Here is a 13,771-nt window from a genome sequence, read left to right as displayed (position 1 = left end):
TTCATGTCAGTGTTAGTGTAAGTGTCAGAGTGTCTTGATGCCCACACAGCCTGCCTTTGTGTATCAAGTGCTTTTCATGTCAGTGTCAGTGTAAGTGTCAGTGTGTCTTGATGCTCACACAACCTATATTCTGTGTATCAAGTGTTTTTCATGTCAGTGTATCAAATGCACACAAAATTCTGCAAACATGACACTTTTTTTTTGGCTTCAATTCTTTGGCACCAAGACGTGGAGCACCAAACACACTAGATAACAATAAATAAACGAGAAAGAAAGTGAAACAAGAAAACAAAACATGAATGAAAAGTGAATGTGATGAAAAGAAAAAATATGGAAATTCAATAACGTGAACAAAACTAAATAAATAATAAATAAAAAATAAACAATCTAAATACCACCTCCTCCTCCTCCTCCTCCTCCTCCTCCATCACCACTTTTTTCCTCCTCCTCATCCCTTCATCACTTCCTTCTCCATCATTACCATCAGTAGAAGTAGTAGTAGTAGTAGTAGTAGTAGTAGTAGTAGTAGTAGTAGTAGTAGTAGTAGTAGTAGTAGTAGTAGTAGTAGTAGTAGTAGTAGTAGTAGTAGTAGTAGTAGTAGTAGGAGTCTGATTTCTTAAAATTAGTTAAGTAGAGAAAGTTGCATAAATTTCCACAGTAGTAGCAGTAGCAGTAGTAGCAGTGGAAGTAGTGGTGTTCCTCAGGGCAGAGTGAGGGCAGTGGTGACAAACTTGGTGGTGTGGAAGTGAGGGCTGTGGTTACTCAGTAGGATAACCTCACTTCCCTTCATGCTAAACCTGTCAGGAGGCAGAAGAAGAAGGAAGAAGGATTAGAAGTATTAGTATGTGTGGATAAACATACAGATAAACAGACAATACCATCAAATCACACACTCTCATCCTTCTATCTATTCATATACAAACCAAATCATACTCATTCCAACTCAGCCCATTCTTACTCACCCTAATGGCTACAGAAACAAGAAGAAACCTAAACTACTTAACACATTGTAAGTAAACACTGGCCAAACAGCAGTCTCTCTCTCTCTCTCTCTCTCTCTCTCTCTCTCTCTCTCTCTCTCTGTCTGTCTGTCTGTCTGTCTGTCTGTCTGTCTGTCTGTCTGTTTGTCTCTCTCTCTGTTTGTTTCTGTCTCTCTGCCTCTGTCTGTCTGTCTGTCTGTCTGTCTGTCTCTCTCTCTCTCTCTCTCTCTCTCTCTCTCTCTCTCTCTCTCTCTCTCTCTCTCTCTCTCTCTCTCTCTCACCTGAGCAGGCCCTTGTGGAGTCCCTTGGGTGGGGAGTCATGGTGGTGGAAGAGACCAAAGCAGTGACACAGGAGCTTCATCCCCGCCCACCCATCTGTGTCACCCTCCTTGTACGGCAGCACCAGCACCACTTGTCTGCCGGGGAGAGGGGTCTGCTTACTCTCTCTCTCTCTCTCTCTCTCTCTCTCTCTCTCTCTCTCTCTCTCTCTCTCATTTGCACCTATTCTCTCATTAACTCATACGCTCACTCACTTTCTCATTCTCTCTCTCTCTCATTCACTCATTTATTTGCTCACTCAGTCTCTTAGTTACTCTCTCTCTCTCTCTCTCTCTCTCTCTCTCTCTCTCTCTCTCTCTCTCTCTCTCTCACTCTCTCTCACTCTCACACTCACTCACACTCTCACTCACTCACTCTCTCACTCACTCACTCTCTCATTCACTCTCACCACACACTCACTCATACACTTCTCACTCACTCACTCATTCACTCACACACACACACACACACACACACACACACACACACACACACACACACACACACACACACATGGATAATCTCATGAATACAACTGAATAAATAAAAATAACTAAAATAAATAAGAAATAAACAAGAGGGCATATTAGGAAGTAGATGAATGCGCACACACACACACACACACACACACACACACACACACACACACCTGTCAGTAGTAAGGTTGAGGTGCAGGTGTTGAATGTCCCCCTCGTTAGCACACCTCAACACGTCATGGCGGGAGGGTGTGAGTGTGGTGGAGGCGTTGAGGATAGTGGAGAGGTGTGTCTCATACCTCTGCCCAGCCAGTGACTCTCCGTTCAGGATTGGTGCATTCATCTCTCTGTCAAGGTAAAGTATGGGGTGATTGTTGCTCTCTCTCTCTCTCTCTCTCTCTCTCTCTCTCTCGCTATTCTCTTTTTATGTTTTTCTTTTTCTGTAATTTTTCCTTCTGTTTTCTCTCTCTCTCTCTCTCTCTCTCTCTCTCTCTCTCTCTCTCTCTCTCTCTACCACTAAGAATACCCCAGTGCAGCCAACATGACAAACACCAACACTTGCAACCACTACTAGTCCCTTCCAGCCTCTATGCCACTCACAGGTTGGTAGCCCTGAGTCGCTGGAAGAGTGCGTGGATCAGAGGGGTGGAGGGCTCGAGTTCAGGTCCAACAGGCCGGTGGAGGACGCGGGATATGTCTGGTATGACGATCTCTCTGTCCCTCCGCCCTGCCTGGAACCAACCCTCCCAGCCTCTGTAAGGAAGGTCAAGCTGGTATATTTGTCTCTATCTGGTGTAGCTATACTGTGTTTGTAAGGGATGGCAGGCTGGTGTGTCTATCTATCTGTTTGGTGTATCTATCTATCTCTACCTGGTGTGTTTTATCTCTGTGTCTGTATGAAATGTCAGACTGGTGTATTTATCTCTGTGTGGTGTAGTTATCTCTGTGTTTGTAAGGGATGGCAGGCTGGTGTACCTATCTCTCTGGCTGGTGTATGTATCTCCCTGGCTGGTGTACCTATCTCTGTATCTGCTAGGCATGTTATAGTCTGTCTCTTCTAAACTGTCTGCTGGGTCTTGGTCTGAGGAAGTGGACAATTAGGTTACAGTTCAAAAGCTTATTAATGATGTTATTCATTTCATGTGTATAATAAATCAAAAGTAAAATAGAAAAATAGTTAAGCAAATGATCCTACTCCTTTCCCTATCCAAGAATCCAAGTATCCAAACATTTCTATGGCCCTTCCCTTTCTTTATCCTTAAAAGCCAATGAAGTGAGTGACAGTACAGCATCTTACCTTCCATTGCAACACTCCTTCATCTTGGTACACACCCTCCACCTTTCTATATCCAAGTATCCAGGCATTTCTATCTCCCTTCCCTCTCTCTACCCACAAAAAAAAACTGACAAATTGAATGACAGAGCACCTTACCTCCTATTCCAGCACTCCTTCACCTTGGTCCTCAGTCTCCATCTTTCTCTATCCAAGTATCCAGCAGGCATTTCTATCTCCATTCCCTCTCTCCACCCACAAAAGCCAACAAACTCGTGACACAGTAGGGCACCTTATCTTCCACTACAGCACTCCTTCACCTTGGTACACACCCTCCAACCTTCTGTATCCAAGTATCCAGGCATTTCTATCTCCCTTCCCTCTCTCTACCCTTAAAGTCAGTGACACCTTACCTCCTATTGCAACACTCCTTCATCTTGGTCCTCAGCTCCTTCAGGTAGGTGTCCATGCGCAGGGTGAAGGCCATACCAGGGAAGTCCTCCACCCTGTACGCAAGGTCAGGACGAGTGGAGACATTGAGGTACCCTGGGGAGAGGTTTGTTTGTCTGAGCGTCTCTACATCACAACAAAGACAAGAAAAAACAACAAAAACAAGACGAACCAAGACAACAAAAGCATAAATAAGTGAACCATAAGAAAATCCCCAAAGAGAGAGGTCTGTTTGAGTGGTGTGAGTGAGTGGCATGTGTTTGTATAGTGTGTTTGTGTGTCTGAGTGGTGAGAGTGAGTGGGATGTGTTTGTGTTTGTCTGGTTGTATTTATCATTAGTATGCTTCATTAGGTTTCAAGACATTTATCCTTTTTTTTTTTTGGCTAACTCTCTCAGACCTGCAAGGGGACTGACAACTAAGTGGGCCCTTTTTCCTTTCATGTTACCCTTGGCCAGCTCTCCCGCTTACATAAAAAAAATTGTCTTCATGCCTATTTGTCTCTCAGTAAACTCCTTGACACACACACACACACACACACACACACACACACACACACACACACACACACACACACACACACACACACTCTCTCTCTCTCTCTATCACCATACTATAAGACACCCGCCACCAGGTTTTTTCTTCTTTGTTCTCCTTTCTTTTCCCAGTAGGAAGGGCACCAGCAAGAGCAACAAAAATCACAGCAAAAAAGGCCCACTGAGGTGCCATGCCTATACAGAAATGGAAGCCCACCCACCATTAGGGTTCCATGCTGAGATGCCCAAAATGTTAGGGTCGTGAAGCAGAGGCAGCAGTGAGGCAGTGTAGGCCAAGAAGTCAGGAGCAAGGAGCAGTCCGGCCTCCACTATGGTGATGTAAGGGGACTCAGGGAAGGCGGCATGTGCTGTCTCAAATACCACCTGCATCACCTCTGTTGGGTTAGTCAGTTAAGTTAGGTTAGGTTAGGTTAAGTTTGGGTTTGGTTCAGATTAGTTGGTTTGGGTTGAGTTGGTTTGGGTTGAGTTGGGTTGGGTTGAGTTGGTTTGGGTTGAGTTGGGTTGGGTTTGCCTAGGTTTGGTTTGGTTTGATTTGAGTTAGGCTAAGTTCTGTTACTATACATTATGTTAGGTTTGGGGTAAGTTGGGTTGAGTTAGGTTAGGCTAAACAACATTAGGTTAAGCTAGGTGAAAAAAAAAATAATAATAAGGTTGTCAGGTTAGGCTGAAGTTAGGTTATTTCTTTCTTTCTTTTTTTTTTTTTTTTCTTTCTTATTATTTTTTGATGGGGGGGGTTACGTTACGTTAGGTTAGGTTTGGGTTTGACTTACTTGGGTTTGTTTTGGTATGGAAGTTGGGTTAGCCTAGCCCTTTGAGTGACATTTTCAGAATCTATCACAACCACACACCACTCTCACACACTCCTTTCATCCCACAACTCACCATAATACTGCATTGTGTCATTGAAATTCTGTGGCACGATGGCCTTGGAACTGAAATTGAAGAGACGGGAGAGGGCAAAGACGTCAGGAATGTGGCGTGGGTCATACACCACCACCACGTACTTATTCTGCACCCCAGGCTGGCCAAGGACAGTCTGCAGGGTCAGGGTGAGGTCAGAGAGCGACGTGTGACCCCTGGTGCCGGCAATGACCATGATTGGGGTGGTGAACATTGCACTGCCCATTATCTGATGGTTGGTGAGGATGGCAGGGCGCAGTGGCATCTCCCGGTGGCTCACTGTGGGGAAAGAGTGTCAGCGGAAGAACTTGAGGGACACAGCAGAATATAAAAGATAAGAAACATCAGGGAAACGGTGATGCAGAGGACAAGCTTCTTCTACAGCTAAACTCAACCTAAAGACATGTTAGTTTGTTGGTATTTTGATGTTTATGGAAAGACAGAAAGACTGAAAGATAGACACAAAGACAGAGAGAAAGACAAAGACATAGAAACAGAAAGACAGACACAGAGAGAGAGAGAAACAGAGAATAGAGAATGAGACAGAGACAGAGAGACAAAGAATGACACAAATATACAAACCAATTCCAATCACAATCCCCGAAAAATAGAACAGACTAAAAAACCGTCACAAAAAAAAAATATATATATACAAGTAAACAAATAAACCAAATAAATAAATAAATAAAAAAAACATGTACCCAGCACACATCTACTACACTTGCTGACTCGTTGGCAGACACACCTGAGCAGAAGTCGGTGACGTGCGGGTGTGCGGTGCAGAATTTGAGGCGCTCCGGGTTCTGGTCCACGGGAGGGTCTGGCATGATGGACTGACCCTGCACTGTGAGATGGTATTCAGTCAGTGTGTGTGTGTGTGTGTGTGTGTGTGTGTGTGTGTGTGTGTGTGTGTGTGTGTGTGTGTGTGTGTGTGTGTGTGTGTGTGTGTGTAGATAGATAGATAGATAGATAGATAGATAGATAGATAGATAGATAGAAGATAGAGATAGACAGCAAAGAAAAAGAAAAAAAGAAAGAGAGAAAAAAAGAAAGAGAAAGATTGATAGATGGATACATTGATAGATAAATAGATAGACAGACAGACAAGTAGATGAATAAATGTACAGATGGATAAAACAGATAAATAGACAAACACATGAACAGACACATAGGATAAAAAGATGATTCACCCAAGCAAACACTCACTAAATACACAACAAATTCAATAAAACAATCTAACTAACTTGAGACACAAACTTTACAAAAACAACCAGATACAACATAAGTGTGTGTAAGACCCTAAGCATGACACACACACACACACACACACACACACACACACACACACACACACACACACACACACACACACACACACACACCGCGTAGTGTAATGGTTAGCACGCTCGACTCACAATCGAGAGGGCTGGGTTCAGGTCCCGGCACGGCGAGGCAAATGGGCTTGGCTGTTAATGTGCGGGGTGTGTTCACCTAGCAGTAAATAGGTACGGGATGTAACTGGAGGGGTTGTGGCCTCGCTTTCCCGGTGTGTGGAGTGTGTTATGGTCTCAGTCTTACCCGAAGATCGGTCTATGAGCTCTGAGCTCTCTCCGTAATGGGGAAGACTGACTGGGTGACCAGCAGGCGACCAAAGTGAATTACACACACACACACACACACACACACAGTAAAGGAAAACACAAGATTCAGAGGAAACGATGAGCCGGCAAGATTAGATCTAGTTTTTACAAGGGATATACCAATTAACGATGATATAAGATACAAGTGCCCATTGGGAAAGAGTGACCATGTAATATTAGAGATGGATATAGAAGAAGGAAAGGAAGATAGAGATGAATCATACAAAGGAGACCGATTAAATTACAGAAAGGCTGATATTGAGAATCTCAAGAACTATTTTAAAACGTAAACTGGGAGGAGATGGAAAACTCATTAACGGTTCAAGAGAAATATAACTTATTTTTGGAAATATACAAAACTGGGGTCAGGGAATATGTTCCGAAATATAGACCTAAAGAAGAAGGAAAGAAAGATTGGTTTAATGCAAGATGTGCTAGGGCAAAGGAGAAACGAGATGGAGCATGGAAAAGGTGGAGAAGAAACAGAAATCCAGAAAATAAGGAAAACTTCAAAACAGCAAGAAATGAATATGCTAAGGTGAGAAAGGAAGAAGAAAAGAACTATGAAAAGGACATTGTCGAAAAATGTAAGGAACAACCAAAATTGTTCTACAGATTCATAAATGGAAAAATAAGACAAAAAGAAACAATAGAAAGGTTAAAAGGAGAAAACGGAATGGTGGAAGACCCAAAAGTATGGCAGAACTGTTAAATAGTAAATTTCATGAGGTCTTTACTAAGGAATCCAAATTTGAAAGACCACAGGGTAATAGAGAGACTGTCTATATGAAAGAGATTAAAGTAACCAAGCTTGAAATAAAAAGTTGATGACGGAATTGGATGAGGAAAAGGCAATGGGACCGGATGAAGTCTCAGGCAGAATACTGAAAGAATGTAGGGAAGAACTAGCAAGTCCAATATACAACATCATAAAATGCTCAATAGAAAATGGAACAGTGCCAGTGGAGTGGAAAAGAGCTGAGGTGGTTCCCATATATAAGAGCGGAAGGAAGGAAGAACCTTTAAATTACAGACCGGTATCACTAACTAGTGTAATATGCAAGATGTGTGAAAAAGTAATAAAGAAGCAATGGATCGAGTTTCTTGAAGACAACAAAATATTATCAAATAGCCAATTTGGTTTTAGAAAAGGTCGGTCATGTGTGACAAATTTATTGAGTTTCTACTCTAGAATAGTTGATAAAGTACAAGAGAGAGAGGATGGGTTGACTGTATTTATTTAGATCTAAAAAAGGCTTTTGATAAAGTGCCACATGAAAGATTACTATGGAAGTTAGAGGAGAAGGGTGGCTTAAAAGGAAGCACATTGAGATGGATGAAGAATTACTTAAGGGGGAGAGAAATAAGGACGATAGTTAAAGATATGAAGTCCAAGTGGAGAACAGTAGACAGCGGAGTGCCACAGGGGTCAGTATTGGCACCAATACTTTTTCTCGTATATATAAATGACATGCCAGAGGGAGTGAACAGCTACATAAATCTGTTTGCGGACGATGCGAAACTGTGCAGAGTCATTAAACAAAAAGAGGATTGTGAAATACTACAGGAAGACTTAAACAAGATCTGGAAATGGAGCAAAAAATGGGAGATGGAATTCAATGTGGACAAAAGCCATGTCATGGAAATGGGAAAAAGTGAAAGACGACCAGTGGGAATCTATAAGATGGGAGATGGAGTAGAACTAGAAAAAGTAAAAAAGGAAAAGGACTTGGGAGTGACAATGGAAGAAAATAATCAACCGGTTAGCCATATTGATAGAATTTTCAGAGAGACGTATAATTTGCTAAGGAATATTGGAGTAGCATTTCACTATATGGACAAGGAAATGATGAAGAAATTGATAAGTACTAAAATAAGACCTAGATTGGAATATGCAGGAGTTGTGTGGACTCCCCATAAAAGAAACACATAAGAAAATTAGAGAGACTACAAAAATGGCTACAAGAATGGTTCCAGAATTTAAAGGGATGGCATATGAGGAGAGACTAAAGGCAATGGATCTACCAACCTTGGAGCAGAGAAGAGAGAGGGATCTGATACAAGTTTATAAATTGATTAACGGAATGGATGAAGTGGATAATGAGAAACTGATCCTGAGAGAAGAATATGACTTTAGAAGCACAAGATCGCATAGTAAGAAACTAAGGAAGGGACGATGTCTGAGAGATGTTAAAAATTTAGTTTCCCGCAAAGATGTGTTGAGACTTGGAACAGTTTGAGTGAGGAAGTGGTATCAGCAAAGAGTGTACATAGTTTTAAAGAAAAATTGGATAAGTGTAGATATGGAGACGGGACCACACGAGCATAAAGCCCAGGCCCTGTAAAACTACAACTAGGTAAATACACACACACACACACACACGCACACACACAGAAACACCTACACACACACACAGACACTCACATTGTCTTGACACACAGAATTTTTCATCAATGGGGGTCCACAAGCCACCTTTTGACGCCTTTAGGTCTTCAAATGGACTGAATCCATTAATCCCTTTCCGTGTTACCATGAACCACTGGCCTCGAAATTGTAGGTTCTGTATTTGGCCGCTTCCTGTGGACATAGAACACATTAATTTTAACCCCTTGAGTACCATGACACCTTTCCATATTCATTCTGCTTACTATTTGGTGATTTAATACAGCTTCAAAAACTCATGTGGGGGATTAAGATAGTGAAGACTGTGGCCATTAATCTTCTAACCTCCACAGACCCTTCCTAATGTCAATAAAATGGTCTAATGGTAAATAAATCATAAGGTAAAAATGTATCCCAGTACTGAATGGATTAAAATAGTGAAGATTGAGGCCATTAATCTTCTGATCTCCATAGACCCTTCCTAATGTCAATAAAATGGTCTAATCATAAACAAATCTTAAGGTAAAAATGTGTCTCTGTACTGAAGGGATTGAAACAGTGAAGACTGTGGCCATTAATCTTCTGACCTCTAAAGACCCTTCCTAATATCAATAGAATGCTCTAATTATATTCAAATCTCCAGGTCTTGCAGTATTGAAGTCGTTACTGGATTTACTTTATTACATTATGGTTTAGATTTTCAAGGGTGCTGGCCAACAGAGAGGAGCTCAAATGATGAAAATACAGTCACATGAGTTTATACATTACCCTTTGCTATTATACTCGGGGTTATTATTTTTTTAAGGGGATCAGCCATGGGGGAGCTAAAATGATGAAAAGAACAGTTATAAGCTTTCCTAAATTAAGGCTAAAAGGATTATCTAAAATTCATGGATAAGAAAGGAATGGGTAAGTAAGGAGGGGAAGCAAATAAAGGTACAAAAACAGAAAGGGACAAAAATGGAGATAATAAAAGAGAGATAGAAGTAAGATTATAAGAAGGGAAGAAATGGATTAAAACAGGGATGGGAAACAGACAGGGATGCATAACACAGATGATACAAAGAGAGACAGAACTAAGATAAAAAGAAAGAGATGGAGATAGCAAGGATGGGAAACAGACAAAAGGAGAAATAACAAATAAAATGGAGACAGAACTGAATAAAGAAAGAAATGGAGAAAGCATGAATGAGAAATGGAGAAAAGGAGAGACAACAAAAATAAGAAAGATAAAAACAATAAAAATAGAAAAAGGAGACAAAAATGAAATTACAATAACAAAAACAGACAAACTAGAATAACAACTGTCACAACACACGTACCCCCGACAAACAACACAGATAAAACAACAAAAAACACACCCAATTTTGCAAACATGTTCTTGGCAGTAGGACTGAGATTTCTAGAGGCCTCATCGAAGGTTACCACCACCAGGATGTCCCCCTCGAGAACCTCCTGTGACAAGAAGGTCTCCAGTTGTGATGAATCTCCAGCATAGGTGTCAAAATGTTTGGCTAATATTGCCTTCATTTGTTTAGGGTCCACCACCACCAGGTTCAACCCTCGGCCGCCCTTGTTCACGTCCTTCTCGATGACACTGTGGGGTGTGGTTAGGTTAGGTTAAATTAGGTTAGGGTTGGTTAAGTTAAGTTAGGTTTAGTTGAATAAGAGGTAAGTAAGGGTAAGAGGAAGGTGAGGAAGAGGAGATAAATAATGGAATGAAGGAAGGAAATAAGGAAGGAAGGAAGGAAGGAAGGAAGGAAGGAAGGAAGGAAGGAAGGAACAGAGATAAGAAAGAAGAGAACAGGAGGTAGAAATAAAAGGATATGAAAAAAAGACAAAAGAAGGAAGGAAGGAGAGAGAGAGAGAGAGAGAGAGAGAGAGAGAGAGAGAGAGAGAGAGAGAGAGAGAGAGAGAGAGAGAGAGAGAGAGAGAGAGAGAGAGAGAGAGAAGGAGGAGGGAATGAGAGAAAAACGTTAGGCTAGGAGAATAAGGAGGTAGAAAAAAGGTATAGGAGAGAAAGAGAGAGAAGAAGGAAGGGAACACAGGATGACAGAGGAAAGACGAGCTATGTAAAATTAAGTTAAGCAAGGATTTCACTGACTTGAGTTGAGTTAACAATGAGCACCAGCACTTACTATTTCCCTGAGATGCACACCCTGGGCCGGTCATCCTTGTTCTTGCCGCTATACACGTGGACAGGGAAGTGGTGGTCGGGGCACACCTTCTCCAGGCCGCAGTTTGGCTTTATGTCCCCCACCTGCATCACATCCGTCCCGACTCTCTCCCCGGTGCCTGCATAGCCAGCAGTAGGGAGGGACAGGTTAGGTGCTGCTGTGGAATGAATGGAAGATTGATGCTTAAGGAGACAGGACATACGGTCTTGTGTGAACTTTGGTAGAAGAGGCTGATTATTAAATGAAAAAGGAAAATTATTAGGAAGAAAGAAAACTACACGAACAAAATAGTCAGACACAGAAATATTACTAGAAAATTATTACTAACAGAAAGACTATTAGAAAACACAAATATTACCACAAAACAGAATATAAACATCAAAAGAAATATTACCAGAAAACAAATGATACTACAATATACACAACATTAGAAAAGGGACATTCATAGAGAACAAATAATACAAAACTATATTATATGAAAAATTATTAGAAAAATGTAAAAAGACAAAAACTGAATAATTACTTGAAAAATACAAAAATACACACAAATTGAACTTACAATAACAACAAGAACAAAAAGAAGACCAGTACCACACCAATTAAGGAAACAAGAAAAAATTGCAAGAACAAGAAAAAAAGAACAGCAAATAACAAATAGGAATGAGATAAACACAAAAACAAAAACCTCCAACACACACACAAACAAACACACACCTTGCGGAGGGTGCATAGTGGAAAACGAGAAAAAATAGCAAGAAAAAAAAAGAAAAGAAAAAAAAAAAAAAAAGAACAGCAAATAGCAAATAGGAATGAGATAAACACAAAAAAGAAAACCTCCAACACACACACAAACAAACACACAAACACACACCTTGCGGAGGGTACATAGCGGTCACATTGCCGATATAGAACGTGACCTTTGGTGGTGGCGGCGACCCGAAGAGAAACTCGAAGACCCCATAAAAGCCAACCCCAATGAAGATCCCCAGGCTGAGGAGACCAAGCTGCCGGCAAGTCCACCCTGCCATGTGCCCAGTGGAGACCGATTAGTTAGTCATTTATAAATCTGTTTTTTTTTTTTTATGTAACTGATTAGTTTTTTTTCTTTTTTATAATTGATACCAAGTGGGTTTTTCTCGGGAATTTCTGGGCTAAAGAAGATACTTTTTGTGGTACCTCCTATCTCAAAGCCCACCTGCTAGGAAACCGTTGCCCAGAGTGAGGAAGCCCAACCTACACACAGACCGTGGATAGGATTCGAACCCGTGCAATTAGAGACTCCTCGGACCCCAAAGCACGCATGGTTCCACTGTACCGAGGCGACCCTAGTTATCTATTTATCTATCTGTTAATTATCTTTTTTTTATGGAAGACCAATTATTCATTTATTCATTTATCTGTTTATATTTTTTTCATCATAAGGTTATCTGGTCATGGGTAACACAAATGATTAAACAAAAACGCCCACTGAGATGCCAGTCCCCAAGCAAGTCCGAGAGAATTTAGCCAAAAGGGATAAATGTTTGTTTGTTTAGATAAGAGCAACAAGAGGTGAAATAAATAAAAAATAAATAAAAATAGTTTGGTTATGTTTGTCTATGTATGAGTGGTATTAACTATTCTGTATGCATATTGTTTATTTATCCCTCTAGATGATTTTTTTCTTTCTTCTATTTTCTGTGTCCAAAAATGTATCCTTATTAGACCTTACATCATATTTTCTACATTATGCATCATACACTATACTACATTATCTGTTCATCTCATCAAATAAATGTACTGTAAGCTCCCAAATGTTGTGTGTGTGTGTGTGTGTGTGTGTGTGTGTGTGTGTGTGTGTGTGTGTGTGTTATTCACCTCTAGTTATACATACTTACCAAGCGACACTCTCTTCATGCCAGCTAGTGAAATAAAAGCACATTTCATCATTATCAAGCTTAACATTCTATTCAGTACAACACAAAAAGAAAAGTGCTTATAAGAGTCATAGAGAATAAGGATAAATTAATATTAGATTAGGTTACAATGATTAATCTCTCTCTCTCTCTCTCTCTCTCAAATTTAGCCATTCTACTCAGTATTACACGAAAAGGGAAGCGTTCTTTATGAGTTCTAGTGAATATTAAGGATTGATTTCGGTTAGGTTAGGTTAGGAAAATCTCTCTCTCTCTCTCTCTGTTTTTAATTTAAGAGTTCTAGATACGTAATATATGGATAAATTAATGTTAGGTTAGGTTAAATTAATTACACTCTCTCTCTCTCTCTCTCTCTCAAATTTAGCCATTCTACTCAGTATTACACGAAAAGGGAAGCGTTCTTTATGAGTTCTAGTGAATATTAAGGATTGATTTCGGTTAGGTTAGGTTAGGAAAATCTCTCTCTCTCTCTCTCTCTCTCTGTTTTTAATTTAAGAGTTCTAGATACGTAATATATGGATAAATTAATGTTAGGTTAGGTTAAATTAATTACACTCTCTCTCTCTCTCTGTTTTTAATTTAAGAGTTCTAGATAGGTAATATAAGGATAAATTAATGTTAGGTTAGGTTAAATTAATTACTCTCTCTCTCTCTCTTTCACAGGAGGAAGGCTGAGGTGAGATATGAAGGTGAGTGAGCCAG

The 13,771-nt window shown here is 40.5% G+C and overlaps 1 protein-coding gene across 3 annotated transcripts in view; it reads right to left on the bottom strand.

Annotated features, from left to right (window-relative positions):
- Positions 1 to 501: 501 nt before the first annotated feature.
- LOC123501043 (protein O-linked-mannose beta-1,2-N-acetylglucosaminyltransferase 1-like) overlaps positions 502 to 13,771 on the bottom strand; it is a 13,850-nt gene continuing 580 nt past the window's right edge. The window contains exons 2-13 of one of the 3 annotated variants that reach the window (XM_045249614.1): positions 12,025 to 12,174; positions 11,115 to 11,307; positions 10,338 to 10,573; positions 9,019 to 9,171; positions 5,699 to 5,797; positions 4,936 to 5,232; positions 4,254 to 4,427; positions 3,461 to 3,593; positions 2,375 to 2,527; positions 1,948 to 2,121; positions 1,262 to 1,396; positions 502 to 797 (exon numbers count right to left, since the gene is read on the bottom strand). In XM_045249614.1, the coding sequence (XP_045105549.1) occupies positions 701 to 797; positions 1,262 to 1,396; positions 1,948 to 2,121; positions 2,375 to 2,527; positions 3,461 to 3,593; positions 4,254 to 4,427; positions 4,936 to 5,232; positions 5,699 to 5,797; positions 9,019 to 9,171; positions 10,338 to 10,573; positions 11,115 to 11,307; positions 12,025 to 12,174 (1,994 nt within the window). In that variant the 3' untranslated portion in view covers positions 502 to 700. Of the gene's footprint in view, positions 798 to 1,261; positions 1,397 to 1,947; positions 2,122 to 2,374; positions 2,528 to 3,460; positions 3,594 to 4,253; positions 4,428 to 4,935; positions 5,233 to 5,698; positions 5,798 to 9,018; positions 9,172 to 10,337; positions 10,574 to 11,114; positions 11,311 to 12,024; positions 12,175 to 13,771 lie in introns of all 3 variants that reach the window. The other 2 variants (XM_045249613.1, XM_045249615.1) reach the window with 2 other exon arrangements.

This window comes from Portunus trituberculatus, chromosome 8, assembly GCF_017591435.1.
Source record: "Portunus trituberculatus isolate SZX2019 chromosome 8, ASM1759143v1, whole genome shotgun sequence".
Taxonomy (NCBI): Eukaryota; Metazoa; Arthropoda; class Malacostraca; order Decapoda; family Portunidae; genus Portunus; species Portunus trituberculatus.
The sequence above is the reverse complement of the archived record's forward strand: the minus strand, read 5'-3'. Positions and strand labels throughout refer to the sequence as shown.